The following is a 17,205-nucleotide window of genomic DNA, read 5'->3' as shown; positions in this document are numbered from 1 at the left end:
CCTTTAAACAAGACAGTCAAGCCCATATATGGTATCAAAGCTCCTTGGCTGACAGATCCTTTGTGTGTCAGAGAGATCTTCGTAGCAGTCAATAAGGGAGGGATCTTATCCAAGAGGGAAGCAGTGAAGAGAAAACTAGCCATCCTCATCTCTCAGTTACAATAGCAAAAGGAAAGGAGAGCAGAATAAAGCTTCAGGGATCCAAACCAAACCTTGTCAGGAGGAGGACATTTTTCATATATGTTTACCTGATAGGGTAGACAGGCCAAGCAGGATTTGAAATGGAATCAGTGGTATTTTAGAAGGAATTCTAGTTTTCTACTGGAATAAATTAATACCCTTAACTTTCACAATCTGCAGCAGTGGAGGGACCCATCATAAATAGATTCTCTTCTCTGTAGCTGAATGGAATGAAGGATTGGGCCAAGGGAACTCATTGGTATCTAAGACAAGTAAAATTGTTTTATCGTAATCGTAGCTGCTTAACTGTTAATTGTGTTACTGATTAGCATCATAAAGTTACAAATTTTTTTAAAACTATTATTAATCAGTAATATAATATAGACAGCTATAATTCGGTGTTAAATAATGTATTCAAAAATTGACCACTGAATTGAAAATCAGATTTCTCTAGGGTTAATATTAGAGGGATCTTTGCAATTTCACAAAACTAAATGAGTTGCTCAAGTAAGATGGATACTAAGTAACCTAAATAAGTAATCAGAAATAGATTTGAGGATTAAAACTAAAATTACCAAGCTGAAAATACCAGTTCTGAAGTATTTGCCACCATTTACCCATATAACTACCAGGAAGACAGTTATGTGGATTTTGGTTTTTAGCAGTCAATGTTGGGCTGCACAGTCTAACCCCTGGTTTCCTGACTGAATTCAAATTTAACTTATTTGCATCCCATGTCGAGAATATTCTGGAGGAAGATGGTCAAATCCTCACTGGAGAGGTCCTCTGCTGAGGGAGCATCAGGAATTAGAAGCCAATTTAAAATGTTGGACCTCAATGATGATCACCTCAGGATAATTACCCCAGCCATATGCTGATTGACATCTTGAATCAAATAGATCATAGTCTCAGTAACCATAACATTAAAATTACTGGATTGTTGTAAAAACCCATCTGGTTCACTAATGTACTTCAGGGAATGAAATGTGCCAGTCTTACCCTGTTTAGCCTATATATGGCTCCAGATCCTTGAATGTGATTGTCTTTTTGAGTACATCTTCACTTCAGGGGCAATTAAGGACGGACAATAAATGTTGGCATTGCCAGCAGCATTCACGGCTGCTTGAATAATTAATTCATGGTTAATTCGTAGCTATATAAAGCCCTGGTTTAATCTCTACCTGTACTACTGCATACATAACTTAGAAAGGACATACAAGCTTTGGAAGCAAAGCCAATAGAAAAGATTATATAAACATTTTTTATCCAGTTCTTAATTTATTCTTGGAACACTGAAGGATGAGGAGTACGCTGATTAGCGATTCTGCAAAGAATGTGCAGGGCAGCTGATTCTGGTTTAAAGAGACATGACCCTAAAACTAGAAAACACACCGTTCAGGAAAGAAATGAAGAAACACTAATTGAATACCTCACACAATATATGATGCACGTATGAACAACTTATGAAAAAAAAAAGCAGAATGCTAACTCAATTACCACCTTTGTATTCAAGGTCAATGGATCTTTAAAAGAGGCAACTGAACTCAGCAATTGAAGCCAAGGCAGGTGGATAGGTTTACATCACTGTTTTGTGATGGAAGCATTGAATATGTTAGAGCCGGCCGGAGGGGCTGGGTGATCTAATCCTGTTCCTACCTTCCTTTTTATAATTCATCTTTGTGATCTGGGCATCACTGACAAGGCCAGGTTTTATTAACCATCCCTGATTACCCCCGAAGTAATGAGCCACTTGTAGAAATTATAGTGATTTCTACATCATTGCACTGTACTGCTGCCTCAAAACAAGAAGTTTCACGACATATGTCAGTGATAATAAAGCTGATTCTGAAATTCCAGGATTTACACTCAGTGACAATGAAGAACTGGTGATATATTTCCCGATCAGGATTGTGGAGGAAACCAGAAGCCAGTGGTGTTCCTCTGCACCCGCTGCCCTTATCCTTCTTGGTGGTAGAGGTCATGGGTTTTGGAGGTGCCGACAGAGTTAGCCTGGGCAAGTAATCACAGTGAATTTTGTAGATGGTACACACAGTAATTATTGTGCATTGGTGGTAAAAGGAATAAATGTTTAGGATGGTGGACGAGGTGACAATCAAGCCTTTATCCTGAATAGTAACAAGCTACTTAAGAGCTGTTGCTGCTGTGCTCGTACAGACAAGTAGAGACTATTGCATCATGCTCCTGATTTGTGTAGATGGTGCAAAGGCCTTGGGGTGTCTGGAGGTGAATCACTCACCACAAGATATCCAGCTTCTGTTCTGCTCCTGCAGCCACTATATTAATGTTGCTGGTCCAACTGAGATTCTAGCAATCCCCAGAATATTGGTGGTCAGAGATTAAGCGATAATAATGCCACTGAATATCAAGGCTAGGTGTTTCAACTCTCTTGGAGATTGTCATTCCCTTACACTTCTGTGGCACTAATGTTATTTGCCACTTATCAGCCCATGGCCGAATGTTGTCTCAAGCCCTATGTAGGCATGGGCTGCTGCATTTGTTGAGCAGCTATGAATGGAATTGAATATCATGCACTCACCAGCAAACATGCCCACTTCAGACATTATAATTGATGAAAAGTCATTGAGTTTTCTTTGTTGTGTTTAATTCACTTGTTTAATACCAGACTTCACGAACAGGGCCTCTGACCACATTTGCTATCTCAGATACAACTCATTCTGCATTAAAGGTAAAATCTATCAGAAGCAAGTCCAAACACTTTTATCAAGATAGATCTTCTGGTTTAGTCTACTGGGCGATGCCTCAAATTCACTCCTGGTGTAAACTCCACACGTTCTCATTGCTGATGTACATGGCTTAGCAAGGATGGTGATTAGGTGCACATTGCCTCAATAATGTTATCTGTTGAAGGTCATTGATGAAGCCATTGAACTTAGGTGGGCCTGGGGCTTGGTTGATTGACGTGATAATGACAAAAAAGTCCTTGTGAGAGGTGTGACTCCCACTGCTGGAGTGTTTTCTATTATCAACATGTTACGGACTCAGTGAAAGTCCCTTTAAGATAGAGAGTGTGTGTGTATGTGTGTGTGGGGCGTGCTTACGTCAATAGAAGATAAAGGACGTAATGACGTTGTTGAAGAAGTCAGAAGAAGAGGGAGAGGGAGAGGGAGAGGGAGAGGGAGAGGGAGAGGGAGAGGGAGAGGGAGAGGGAGAGGGAGAGGGAGAGGGAGAGGGAGAGGGAGAGGGAGAGGGAGAGGGAGAGGGAGAGGGAGAGGGAGACACCAGCCTGCTTGTTTTCTCTATCGACGGATGAGAAACAATAACTGTGTTTGCTACTGAAATCCATGTATGGAAGTTGGAAGTAATCCGGTGGAGTTCACTTTGTTGCTGACCTGTAGAAGGAAACAGGTATTTGTGTGTGGACGACCACAATTCGGATGCTTTTCGGGGTGAGGCAGTCACTACCGAGTAAACACTGGAGTGTCGTTTGGGTTCCATCGTGGAACATTTGGATTTCGTATTTACTCTCTCTATGTTTCTCTACGTCTACGTCTTATCTTCAGACAACGGTGGTTGTTGAAGAAGCCCTTGCTCATGTTTCACCTTATGGCTTGCGGAACTGAACTCTAAGAACCATTCCGGAACTTGGAGTTTGGGACTTTGTCACACACACACACACACACGAAGAGTTTAGTTTTGGGGTTAACGTTCAAGGTTTAACATTTTTGAATTCTAACATACTAACATTTTTACTTTTATTTTACGTATTATCATAAGTAGTGATTAATAAAATAGTTTTTAACACTGAATCATGCTCAGTGTGTTTCTTTTGTTGCTGGTTCGTGACAAAATCTTCTGCTGAGAAGTTAATAAAGTCAAAATTTGCAAGATGACAAGAACTAGTTTTAAAATGTCAACAGCCTAGGGGAATCATTGAATTCAATTACAGTAATGACTGAATTATTAAAAGGAAAATATTTTAATTAAGACTAACTTCCTTCCACAGAAGGTGTGAGCTCTGTGGTATTCTCGTGTTGTCTCTAATTGAAAAGAGCCAAGTGAAACTAGAAAACCGCCTGGGGCAATATATTTCTGTTGTTCATTCAGTCTCTGTTCTAATCCCATTCCAAACCATGGACTGGTCATTTACATCAGGCAAGGATAACTTTACCTAGTGGAGATTGGAAGAGTTTCATAGCTGTTCATTAAAATCAGATTTATTAACACTGACATAGGTCATGAGATTTGTTGTTTTGTGGCAGCAGTACAGTGCAAGACATAAAAACTGCCATGTCACATAGATAGATAGATAGATAGATAGATGATAGATGATAGATGATAGATGATAGATGATAGATGATAGATGATAGATGGATAGATGGATAGATGGATAGATGGATAGATGGATAGATGGATAGATAGTGTGAAAGAGGAATAACAAGGTAGTGTTCATAGACCGTTCAGAAATCTATTGGTGGAGGGAAAGAAGCTGTTCCTGAACGTGGGAAAGAGATCTCCTTTGGAAATGATACATTTTTGAGAACAAGTTTCTGTTGTACTTTAAACACTTGATAGGTCTCACTGTTTCTGTGTATTGCTTTGTAAATAAAATCTTTTAGCCTGCACATATTCATTTGTGTGGCGTTTTCTTCTATTTGAAGATGAGTGCAAATCTATGAGTGTTGCTCACAGCCTAATAATGTTAACAAAAACAACAATTGTTAGTTTTTAAGCATTCTCTCTGGGGTTTATATTGTAGTATTCACTTTCTTATTGAAAATCACTGGCATGTAGTGAAATATTTTTAGTTATGTCTAAATTTTAGGTTGCCTAATTTTAATCACGGTAGATCTTGAGACCTAGGTTCACTTTCAAATTCCAGCTAAACTCAATACAGTATTTCTGGTTCACTTGCAAAAGGAGCCAAGGCAAGCAATTAAATATAAACATGTACATTTTGTTCAAATATGTTTAGCACATGTTTTTGAATTAAACAGTTACTCAAGTTCAAAGCGCCCTGGTTGCCATTTGGAGATATTATAGCCCCTGCCATTCATATCCATAGGTTTCATTTAGACTCTTCAAAGAAATGGTGCCTGAGCGGAAATGCTGAGAAGCCAGACACATTCTATAGCTGCTAAAGAAAATAATTACGAAGGTAACTACATAAAATACTTTGACCTATTTGAATATTACATTATTCATAGTTTTACAACGCAAAGAGAAAATAAATTGGGAATCAGCAAAAAAAAAATGTGCTGTTACAATACAATGCATTTTATGCATTTTTTAAAAAACAGAACAGTCAAGTGTTTAGTATCAGAGTTAGCCTGCTGAGATAAAACAACAAGAAGAACCTCATGGAAAGACAAACAACAGCTGTGGCTAAAATAATGTAGAAAAAAATATCCTGGGTACTTCGTTTAATAAAAGTAAGGTATCAATGATAAAGGGAGTGAAGGGATTGCCCATGAGTTTCCTGAAATACAGAATGCCATAGAATAAAGCAAAAAGAAAAAAAAACAAAAACAACAATGACCCATTTAAAATGATATGGGACCAACATCAGCAAGAACATGGATAAACTTAGACGAGAGAAGCCACAAGAACAATATACGAAGAGAAAAAGTCAAAAATTTAAACTTGTGTTCAAGGGAAAAGTAGAGATTCTTCAGTATCAAATAATGGTTTTTGTGTACTTTTGCTACCTCCTCCTTACTATACCATTGGAAATATCTGCAACCCTTTCACCCAGTGCACTGCCATTTTAACTACTGAATTTTGTACATCACATACTAAGCCTTCAGATATTAATATTCACATGAAAATAATTAAATTCAGGAAAATTGATTCAAATTAGTAATTGATATCTGAAATCAAATATAATGAAAAGGAATCACTTATTCAGGACCTTTGAAAAAACAGGGGCCTTCATTCAGGGCTTTCCTTTGAGCTATATATTGGTTTTTAATGTTCAAGTTTTCAGATTTCAAGATGGGGCAATGACACAATCCTCATCAAGAATTGGTTCCAAAAGCATCCAATATTTTGTCAGCTAACCAGTTATTCAGGAAGATGAGCTAAAGACTGATGACTTTAAAAATTTCCCACGCAGGTCTTGGTAACCTACCCTATTTTAGTGAAACTCAAAAGAATCAAAAGAAGAATGGCTCAACTTGTGTAGACTTTACATAGAGTTCAACTACTTCAGGTTATAATGCCCACTGTTTTTGTTTGGAAAGTGGTGATAATGATACTGTCATTACTTTTTAAAACTGCTCTTGACCCATCTTCTGTTCAATTTTTCCCCTTACCACTCTTTAATTATTTCAGCACAATTGCTTTAGCTGTCTCATTTAAGAGGCACTTAGGCAGATGAGATTAGTTTCGATTGGCATCATGTTCAACACAGACACTGTGGGTCGAAGAGCCTGTGCTAAATCGTTCAAAGTTCTTTTGCTTTCCATCCTATAACAATGTTCCCTTTTGTTCTTCTTTTCCCTTTCTCATTACTTGCCACAATACCTGTTTAAAACTTGATACAACTGGTCATCAGCAGATTGTCAGCAGGTTCTGCATTCAAGTCATGTCTCAATGATTTAAACACACAAATCTCAGCTGACACTCTACTGCAATACATCACAGTGGAAGGCACACCTTTTAGCTGAGACATTAAACCAAGATGTCATCTGATTCCTTAAAGTTCTGGTCAATTTTTATCTTTCAATTAGCATTTCACTAAAGAAGAATCTAGTCACCGTCACACTGGTGTTTGTGGGAGCTCAGTGTTTGTAATTAGTTTGTTACAAAAGAGACCACATTTCAAGAACCTCTTCATTGGCTGTGAAGTGTTGTGGAACTTGCTTAAAAGGATACGACAGGCAATATACAAAATCAAATATCCTTTTTACCTTGCTGTCTAGTGCTGACAAAAAGCTTAAAATATCATTTTGGTTTATTGGTCCATGGACGAAATACTCAGGTTGGCCATCATCAATTTCCATTTTTTCCCAATACATTTTGATGTCTATATTTGCATGCAAATTTGCACAACTTTGACGGCAGAATATAAACTAAAGCAGTAAATACTTGGAAGAATATCAACCTGAGAATGGGCAAATAATCTACTAACACAAAAATATTACCTGGATCTTCAAAGGTCTTGGAGGTGGGCTCAAGAGCAGAAGCTAGATCAAATGTATTCTCTGCAGCACCTATCCCAGGACTAAAATGACAAGAATAAAACTCAATGCTGATCATGTCATAAGACAATCAATAAGTATTTTGGTCAAAAAGTCTACACATATATATTGAACATTTTAAATCAATGGATTACCTGAGCAATGACAGTAAATTTAATCTGAGATGAAGACATTGTATCGTTAATAACATAACACTCAATACCACCATCAATTATTTCTTGATAATGCATCAATAAAACAGTGGATTACTGTGGCAGAACTGAAATACATAATTATTAAATTTGGGGTTTAAAAACCAATATGAAAATATCTTATGCAATGCTAAATAGATGGGTTTACTTAAAGTGAACCTGGAAAAATATCAGAGGCTTTTTATTGAAAATACAACCATTATGATTGTCCAGAGAAATACTTACTATTTTAATGAAAGAAGATTAGGCATGTAAAGGAGTTGATGACAAAGCAAACTTAAAAAGTTATGAGAACCAAAACCAAGTAAGGTATATGCTGTGACAGTAAACAGAAGAAAAATGCAATAACACTGACTATTTATATTACCATAACACACACAAATCTAATATGGCTCTTTTGACCAATTTAGTTTCCTCTTCTCCTGAGGGTAACGTCACAAAGCAAGGTTACAGATGAAAAATGACAGCAGGGAAGTAATAGCAAACAGCTATCCTTGTTAATTCTTACTGTCCACCAACCCAGACTATTGAAATAAATCATGCTACCTCTTCTGTCCATCTGGTTGAAATGAGCTAACTCAGTATGACGAGATCTGTAACTACTTTTCCGTGTGAATCAAGCATCAAGACACAAGGAGATGGAAAATGAAAAAACCTTCTATGTAATAACTTGTCAACAATCTGTAGTTTCACTTTTATTTGAAAATTAAAATGAATAAACCTGAGAATAATGCAGGAACAATGATGGTAGCAATCACGTAAATTTTTTTGTATTAAAATTTTCTATGTTATCCTTCTATCTTCTATCTTCATATTTCATTCTGACTCCAAACACACCCACTCCTCACCCCACCTCCCGCAAACAAAGTCATTTAGAATTTGTGATTATAAAGCAGAAGGTCTTATTAAAAAAAATACATTTGGAATATTGTGAGCAATTTTGGGGCCCGTATCCAAGGAAGGATGTGCTCATACTGGAGAGGGTCCAAAGGAGGTTCATAAGAATGATCCAAGGAATGAAAGGCTTAATGTTTGAGAGGTGTTTGAATGGCTCTGGGCCTGTACACGATGGAGTTCAGAAGGATGATGCGCGATCTCATTAAAACCTACCAAATACTGAAAGGCCTGGATAGAGTAGATGTGCAGAGTATGTTTCCATTAATAGGAGAGTCGAGGATCCGACGGCACAACCTCAGGATAAAAGGGACGTCCCTTTAAAACTGAGATGAGGAGGAATTTCTTCAACCAGAGGGTGGTTAATCTGTGAAATTCATTGACACAGAGGGTGGTGGAGGCCAAGTCATTGGGTGTATTTAAAGCTGAGATTGATAGGTTCTTGATTGATAAGGGGGATAGGGGTTATGGGGAGAAGGCAGTTAAAAACAAAAATCAGCCATGATTGAATGGCGGAGCAGACTCAATGGGTGGAATGGCCCAATTCTTCTCTCATATCTTATAGTCTTAAAACAATTATGTGCAGAGAGAGTAGTACAAGGGTCCATAGGTACCGAAATCCAACCAACCAGACAGTATCACTTTCTTGGTCTAACTGCATAAGAAATGGACACCAATATGGTTTGCTGCAATTCATAGTTGTAACTGACTTCATTTGAAACATAAACATGTACTTTTGCTTCTGATCGTTCATCTCTGTTGTATGCACAATATAATGTTTACCTACAATTCAACTGATGAAAACAGATTCCCCTGCCTTGTGTGGGATTTCTGCTCCATCATCTTTCATATTCTACAAATATAATTCAGTTTCATTTCCTGACATGAATACAGTAGAACTTACTGTTGCAGTGTATTGGAAAGTAATAACCAAATTCACAGCACTGCATACTCACTTTGCCAACGTCAATTTACAATGTCATTTCTTTGTGCTTCAGTACACTAGGCTGGAGGCTAAATACACGGTGTGATTTAAACCTGACAAGGTAATGCCTTCTACTATATGTTTGTTATAAAATATTGTTAAATAAAGAATTGATAGACTAGTTAAATGTAACCAAGGGTGGCACAATTAACTCTGAATGATATAAAATGTCAGGGTTTATAGATTAGTGATACTTCAATTTGATGAACATTTATTTTTAATGTATAAGTGTACCCAGAGTTAACTTCTGTTGTACCTCATTTTTTGAACAGCGAAGTTGTTGAATATATTTAAATAAACTAGTTAGGTCAATTTACTATTATATTTGAATTTTTCATTTGAAGTTGGTAGTTACTAGTTTTCCCAGAGGCCAATATCCTAATGAAAATCGTAAAATTGATTTCATGTAACGGACACAATAAATATTTAGTTGTAATATTTTTTTTATATAATAATTACAATACTGACCTTCCATGTATTTAATTTCAAAGTTTGCCTGTAGCACACACAATCATCAACCTAAACATATGCTCAAAAGTGTTTGCTTAAAATTAAAAGCAAGCCTGCTTAAATAATACAAGAATATTCTGAATTATTTTATTTTAAAAATCAATGCTATGTGTTTGTTTTCTCCTCAGTGTAGGTCCAATTATCTTGATTTGTATTTTATTTTGGCCATTATCTATCGCAATGTATAGCTTTTCCTTAAGATTGCTCTGTTGAACTCCAGAGGAATAATTTTGGATTTTTTCATCTGGGATTAATTTTAATTCTTTGCATTCCTACTAAAGCTGTTAATCTGATAAACTACTTGACAGCTCCTTCTATTCTCTCCTCCAACCTACTAACTGCCTCAAAAATAAATCACAACATTGGTGTGAAAACTAGGTAGTATAATTGTCCTTTTGCTTCCAAGAACACTTTAGAAACAACTACATGTTGGATTAGAATAATGCAACATTTAGGACCCAAGTGATTATGTAATACTTAAAAATAACAAAGAAGACTAAAAAGGACACGTTTAAATTTTGACACTGGCATTGCTTAAATTTATTGCAAAACCTGCACTCTTCTACAATCTCATTTTTCTCTGCAATTCACTTGACAAAGACTAAGCAGATGTCTGGAAGGTGTTTGGATTCCAATTAGGGAATGCCTGATGAACAAGAAATGAAAAGTTGTTTTCATGTGGAAGAGGAAATGTGCATCACAGTCATTAATCCAGTACACCTATAATCAACTAATTTACAGAGGTTAAAATCAAATAACATTTGACTACTTTAAACCTCCAGTTTTAAATCCATTAAAAGCTTGTGATATGAATCCAACAAAGCATCTGAATTAAATCAAGTAGAATTCATATTTAACAAGGTTCTTTAATGTGATAACACCCAAATACAAAGTTGAGATATTAAGGTTCTAATTTCACTCCAAATTAATGTTTTATATATTTGGGATCTAATTATCAATTGTCACTTTGAAAAAAAGGTTTCAATCGAGATTGCTTCCTTTATTTTGTTAAATATAGGGACCACACAATATTCCTTTCTTTCTTCAATGGGTCTTGCAGAAACTAAGGTTATTCTCAGAGTAGAGAAGGTTAAGCTGAGGATTGAAAATGGTTTGATAATGTTTTGATAAGAGAAACTGGGACAAAAGCTTCCCCCTAGTCTTAAGACACTGTCCACTTTCATTTTTATAAACCGGGTGCAGGAAAGGAAACAACAGTGCTACAGGAAAAGCCGGTTGAAAAAAAAATCAATGCGAAAGACTGAGAAAATTCAGGAGTGGTGCAGAAATGGGTGCAACCGAAGTGAGCATTCTTGAGCTACATTCAAATTTCTTGTGTTTTTTGTGCAGTAGATTGGACAATATTGCATTGTCATTTTTTCCCCCCAGTCAAGACATGCAAAATAAATTAGAGGAGGAACTGTATGAAAGGGTACAAGCTTTTGTACTATTATCCCACCCCTTTGGGCACCTGTAATTCATTTATCAGCTGATTACTAAAATCATTAATACATCAAATCTGGGGATTGGCAGTGGCTGCACAAATCACAAATATGCAACCCTCTCAGGGCAACCATATTTTCTTCCCATACCTGAAAAGAAATTGTCCTCCTACATGAACCATGTGCCCATAAGCCAGCTCACCCAGAATGTTGCTGCTCATAGACATAGGGTACAGTCTAAAACCAGCCCAAAACCAGCCCTCCAAGGCTCAGAGATGCCCAGGATTATCTTTCCAGGCCCCCTGAACTCCTCTACTGCAAATAAACAGCATTCCATAGTCATAAACAGAAATGTACAGGACCACCTTTAGGCAAGGACACACAGAAGGCAGGCACTTATAGGAAAGCAGAAGGATGAATAATTAATGTTGCTAAATAGGAGATATCAATATAAAAATGGTGCATAAAGTAGGTACTACAACTTAGTGTTGTGTAATTTTGGATATAATGATAATGATATGCAGAGGGGAAATTACTTATAATGCATGTGGCTTCAGGAAGAATTTAATGCAAACACAGCCAAATTAACCTACCCAACCGCCAGCAAGAAAGAAGTGACTGATTGTGACCTTTCTCCTTTTATTCACCTCCTCTTGTTTGCACTGTTGTGGGCAATTACCGAGTCAACAGTAATGCCAGGGTATACAGGAGATAATCTCAAGAGTTTGCTTAAATCTAAAGTCTATCCCTTCATTCATTCAGAGAGTGCAGTTGTTGCCATACTCAGCTTCCAGCCATTTCCACAGTCATATTTGAGATCAAGACCCAATAAATACTTCAGTAACATGTTCCATCTCCAAGCATGAATATTCAGTTCTGCATTTCCAACATTATATTACATTAAAGAAAGCAGTTCAGGTCAAGGCAGAGCCATGAGAATGGAGGACTGCCTGCCAGCTTATCAGAGTGCCCTCATTATCCGCAATACTTTATTCATTTTTTTTAAAGATGATGCAGTAAACTGCACAAGTTGAAGCTAGAGTTTTGATTCAGTCTGCTGCTAGTTTCCATCGCCTTTTGCCATCCTAACCTTAAGGCATCTTTTCTAGTCTTTGCCACCTTCACCCTTTTGGGCACACTATAGACTACAATGTGCAAGCAACATCTTTGGACTATAGGGACCCAATCGTTATGATATATACAAGTAAATTTGAGATCGAATTTTTATATGAAAAAAGGAATGCATTCAAACAGTTTTATCTGGAGTTGATAACCTTATCCTTTGCCACTCTTTGCATGGCCAGGAAGTGTTTAATGTTGTATCAATAATGACACTATTTATTCAGAGACTGCTAACTAAATAATTAGAGCAAATGTAGCAATGATTGATCAAGAATTTGAAATATGCCTAATTTCAAAAGGTTTACCAGTTTGGATACTCACTTGAGTAATGGTTAAACAAAAAAAATATGGTTAACCACTGGAAAAAAAAAGATTTACCACTCTTCATAAAGAAATCTTCTTCTACTTTGGAGTAGCTATCTAGTTGCAACAGCAGTTACATTTCTAATTTGCAAACAGGTGTCATTTGGTTTAGGGATTCTGACAACAGCAACTTTTCTTACCTGCAACAAACTGAGGGCTTAACATGCTCACATAAATCTTTGCACTAGGAATACACCGAATATGGGTATGCAAATTTTGCTATCCAAAGTGTGCCAACTTTTAATAGATTTGGATAGGCACAGATATAGAAATCAAATGGAGAAACAGTTAATTCAGGAACCTTTATTAAAATATTTTCTCAAGGCAAACCAGTATATATAAATTTGTACACAGTGCATTAATGCTATGTTACAAACATATGCAACAGTTTCCCTGTACCTGGTTTTACAATCATTAAACTTGACTCAAGTGTGAAGCTTTGCCCAATGACATTTTATGCTCCCACAATTTAGGACTAACCATTTCAGATTCTCTTGGCAGGTGAAAAGCTTCAGACTAAATTTAACTTGGTTGATTTATGTACTACTACATCTAGACCTTACATCTGCAACCTAAAGAAAACTGGCTCAACTTTAGCTTAGTAAGTTCTAGAAGAATTCTGTTTAATTTAAATCATGCTTAACTGTTCATTTTGCAAATGATGTTATATAATAATTCAATTTTAAACAAAAACATGCTGACTAACAAATTGAAATCTCCACAACAATCAAATCTTTTTATGTTTTATATATAATGAATATTGTATTGCAAGAGAATGCTCAGACATAAGAGAAATGAGATGTTCAGTTCAGAAATAAATGTCTAGACAAATGATTTAAGAGATAGCAAGCTATCAGCAATTACACTTTACTTCAGTTCAAGTTTTTATATTAAGAGAGTGAGCAGATCTTTCATGATGCCAATCACGCAATCTTGTATAACGTGGGCTCTGCAGTTCGGTGATAAACTTTTCTCTGCAGAGGATAAGAGAAAGATGAGAAGAAAAAGAAAGGAAAATGTAAAAAGGACTGATACAGAAGGTTAATAAAATGCCTCAACATTTTTTTCAAAACTTAGTTTTCAATCTAAATCCTACATTGGGGTCACAGTCACCTGACTTCTAAGGATAAGCTCAGGATAGTTCTGACGCTGTACTACTTAATAGATTATTTTAAAGAAAGCAAAGCCAATCTATTTTTAAAACAAAATGCTGGACTATACACCAAGATAAAACCATTCCAGAATTAAATTCATCTAAGAATGATAGCACATTTTATAGTTGGTCAGAAAAATCTAGAAAGTACATCTAGTTGTGAAACATTAAATTTGCTTCTGAAACAGCCAACAGTATTAATGTTCAGAAAACATGAGTTATGAATGGGCTGAAGCAGAAAAATACATTTGGTGAAACTTTATGATGAAGCAGCTTAAGTTAGGAAGGGGGACAAGTTTAAAACCTTACCATTTCAGAATAACTCTGAATTCATACTTTGAGAGAGTGTGTGGGCACACAAATGGAGCACATTATCTTTATGATTTACAATGTTTCACCACAAAACTGGTTGCTTCCTCAACCTGGGTAACCACAGTATTTTTATGGATCATAAAAGGAGCACTCTTGATCCTTCTCTTCCACAGAAAATAGCAACAAAAGATTTTTTTAAAGCTTTTTAAATCAATGCTTTAACAGACACTTCAAGGACTACTGCTTAATCCTTGAATACTTGGCACAACTGAATGAAGCTTACACAAAGCAGTTTCAAATCATCGCTACACAATTGTTAAAACTAAAGAATTTTTACAATCCACATTGTATAGTAGCTTTATGTTGGTTACACTAGGGCTGCTTGCACATTTTGACCTCCACCTGAATATGGCATTGGATGAGCCTCCAGCATCCCAACCACCCTAGGTATACCTTAGCCCTTGCCCCACTTCCATTTTCATTCTCATGAGTGTCTGTTTTTATGATACATACAGTGTAGATAAACACAAATCAAAATTTTCATCCCAAAATTACCATTACTTTCCAAATTTTTGATTCATTGCTTGTGATAGGGTGATTATTTTGTTTTGAATCTGCCTGCTATTCCAGCTTGGGCATTTGGCTTTCAGTTGTACAGGACTTGATGAATTATATGTGACATACTTCAACAATCTTTTTCAATAATTTTTTTAAACACCTTAACCTTGGCTATTACTCAGCAGCTTTTGCTGATGCAGACTAGGAAAAGACACAAAAATATCAAATCCAATTTTAAACAAGGCTTTAATTCTACATTGGTAGAAAATACAACAGCTGATAAACAGTCACTATCAAATTAGTTGCCCGTTGAACAGCCTGTTTTATTTGCCTTTCCAGTGACTCAAAAGGAAAATAAAGACAGCTCATGAAGTATGACTATTCAATAGAGGGTTTGAAAGCAGGAAATTATAGGCTAGTTAACCACACATATATCATGCTGAAATACATTATTAAAGAGTTATGAAAGGGAAACAGAGTTTGATAAATTTGTTAGAGTTCTTTGTGGATGTAACAGCAGAGTTGATAAATGGAAACCAGTAGATGTGATGAATTTGGATTTCCAGAAGGCATTCGGAAAGGTTTTGCATCAAAGATAATAGCACAATAGTGCACCGGTTTGGAGTTAATATATTGGCAAGGACAGCGGAGTGGCTAACAAAACAGAGTCGGGATAAAAAGGAGCCATTTGCAGATTGGCAATTAATATTGTCCACCGGGATAGGTACTGGGGCTTGAACAGTCTACAATCTATACTAAATGACTTAGATGAAGGGACGAAGTGCACTGTAGCCAAATTTGCTAATGATGTGGAGATAGGTGGATCTGTAGGTTGTGAGCAGGATGCGAAGAGCCTGCAAAAGGATATTGATTAATTGAGTGCGCAAGAAACTGACAGGTGGAGTATAATGTGGGAAAATGTTAGGTTATCCACGTCGGAAGGTGGAATAAAAAAATTGATTACTTAAATAGAGCAAGACTAAAAATGCTATGGTCGAAGGGGATCTGAGGGTCCTTGTATATGAAAAGCAAAGAGCTGACATGCAGGAGCAGCAAGTAATTGGGAAGACTAATGGAATGTTGGCTTTCATTGCAAGGGATAAGGAGTATTAAAGTAGGGAAGTTTAAATGCAGCTTTCAGATCACCGGAATAACCACTTCTAGGCTACTGCATACAAATTTGATCTCTATGCTTAAGGAAATACCTGGATTGGAGGGAATTCAGAAAAGTTTCAATAGATCGATTCCTGGGATGAAGGGGTTGACGTATGGAGATGTTGAACAGGTTAGCCCTACTCTCAGTGTAGTTCAGAAGAATAAGGGTTTACCTGGTACTGTGGTCCAGCGGAGGAAGCGAAATGCAGTGGTTATTGGGGATTCTATAGTAAGGGGTACGGATAGCAGATTCTGCGATACCGACAATGAGTCTCAGATGGTGTGTTGCCTCCCTGGTGCCAGGGTACAGGATATCACGGATCGGGTCCAGAATATTCTGAGGGGAGAGGGTGAGCAGCCAGAAGTCTTGGTACATGTAGGTACCAATGACATAGGTAGAAAAAGAGAAGAGGTCCTGAAGGAGGAATACAAGGCATTAGGGAGAAGGTTGAGAAGTAGGACCTCAAGGGTAGTAATCTCAGGATTACTACCTGTGCCACGTGTCAATGATAGGAAGAATAGAAAGCTCTGGCAGATGGATGCGTGGCTGAGTGACCGGTGCAGGGGGCAGGGCTTCAGATTTTTGGATAATTGGGACCTTTTTTGGGGGAGGCATGACCTATTCGCTAAGGATGGGTTGCACCTAAACTCCAAAGGGTCCAATATCCTGGCGGAAATGTTTGATTTGGTTGTAGGGGAGGGTTTAAACTGATCTGGCGGGGGATAGAAACCAGGATGTTAGGTTACAAGATACTAAGGTAAGGGAGGAAGTTTATAGAAACAAGTCCAATGAGGATGGCAAGAAGGACAGGCAGGTGAGAAGTCAGGATAATTTGCTGAATAATAGAAGTACAACAAATCAGGATGTTAGGATAGGGGATGAGGTATATAGGAACATGTCCAAGATAGTATGTAGTGAAGATGGTAAGAAGGATAGACAGGTGGAAAGTCAGGATAATCTGCTGAACAATAGAAGTACAACAAAATCAATAGCAGATACCGGACTAAACGTACTATATTTAAATGCACGTAGCATTAGGAATAAAGTAGATGACCTAGTGGCACAACTACAGGTTAATGAATACGACATTGTGGCAATCACCGAGTCATGGCTTTATGATGGATGCGATTGGGAACTGAATGTCCACGGGTACACAGT

General features: G+C 37.1%; 1 protein-coding gene across 8 annotated transcripts in view; it reads right to left on the bottom strand.

The window, feature by feature from the left end:
• pdlim7 (PDZ and LIM domain 7) overlaps positions 1-17,205 on the bottom strand; it is a 112,692-nt gene that overhangs the window by 15,476 nt on the left and 80,011 nt on the right. For all 8 annotated transcript variants that reach the window (XM_052013763.1, XM_052013769.1, XM_052013764.1 and 5 more), the window contains one exon: positions 7,305-7,384. In XM_052013763.1, coding sequence (XP_051869723.1) covers positions 7,305-7,384 — 80 coding nt within the window. The remainder of the gene's footprint in view (positions 1-7,304; positions 7,385-17,205) is intronic.

The sequence above is a fragment of the Pristis pectinata genome, chromosome 4 (genome assembly GCF_009764475.1).
Source record: "Pristis pectinata isolate sPriPec2 chromosome 4, sPriPec2.1.pri, whole genome shotgun sequence".
NCBI lineage: Eukaryota > Metazoa > Chordata > Chondrichthyes > Rhinopristiformes > Pristidae > Pristis > Pristis pectinata.
Note: the sequence above shows the minus strand (reverse complement) of the source record. Positions and strands in the feature narration are given on the sequence as shown.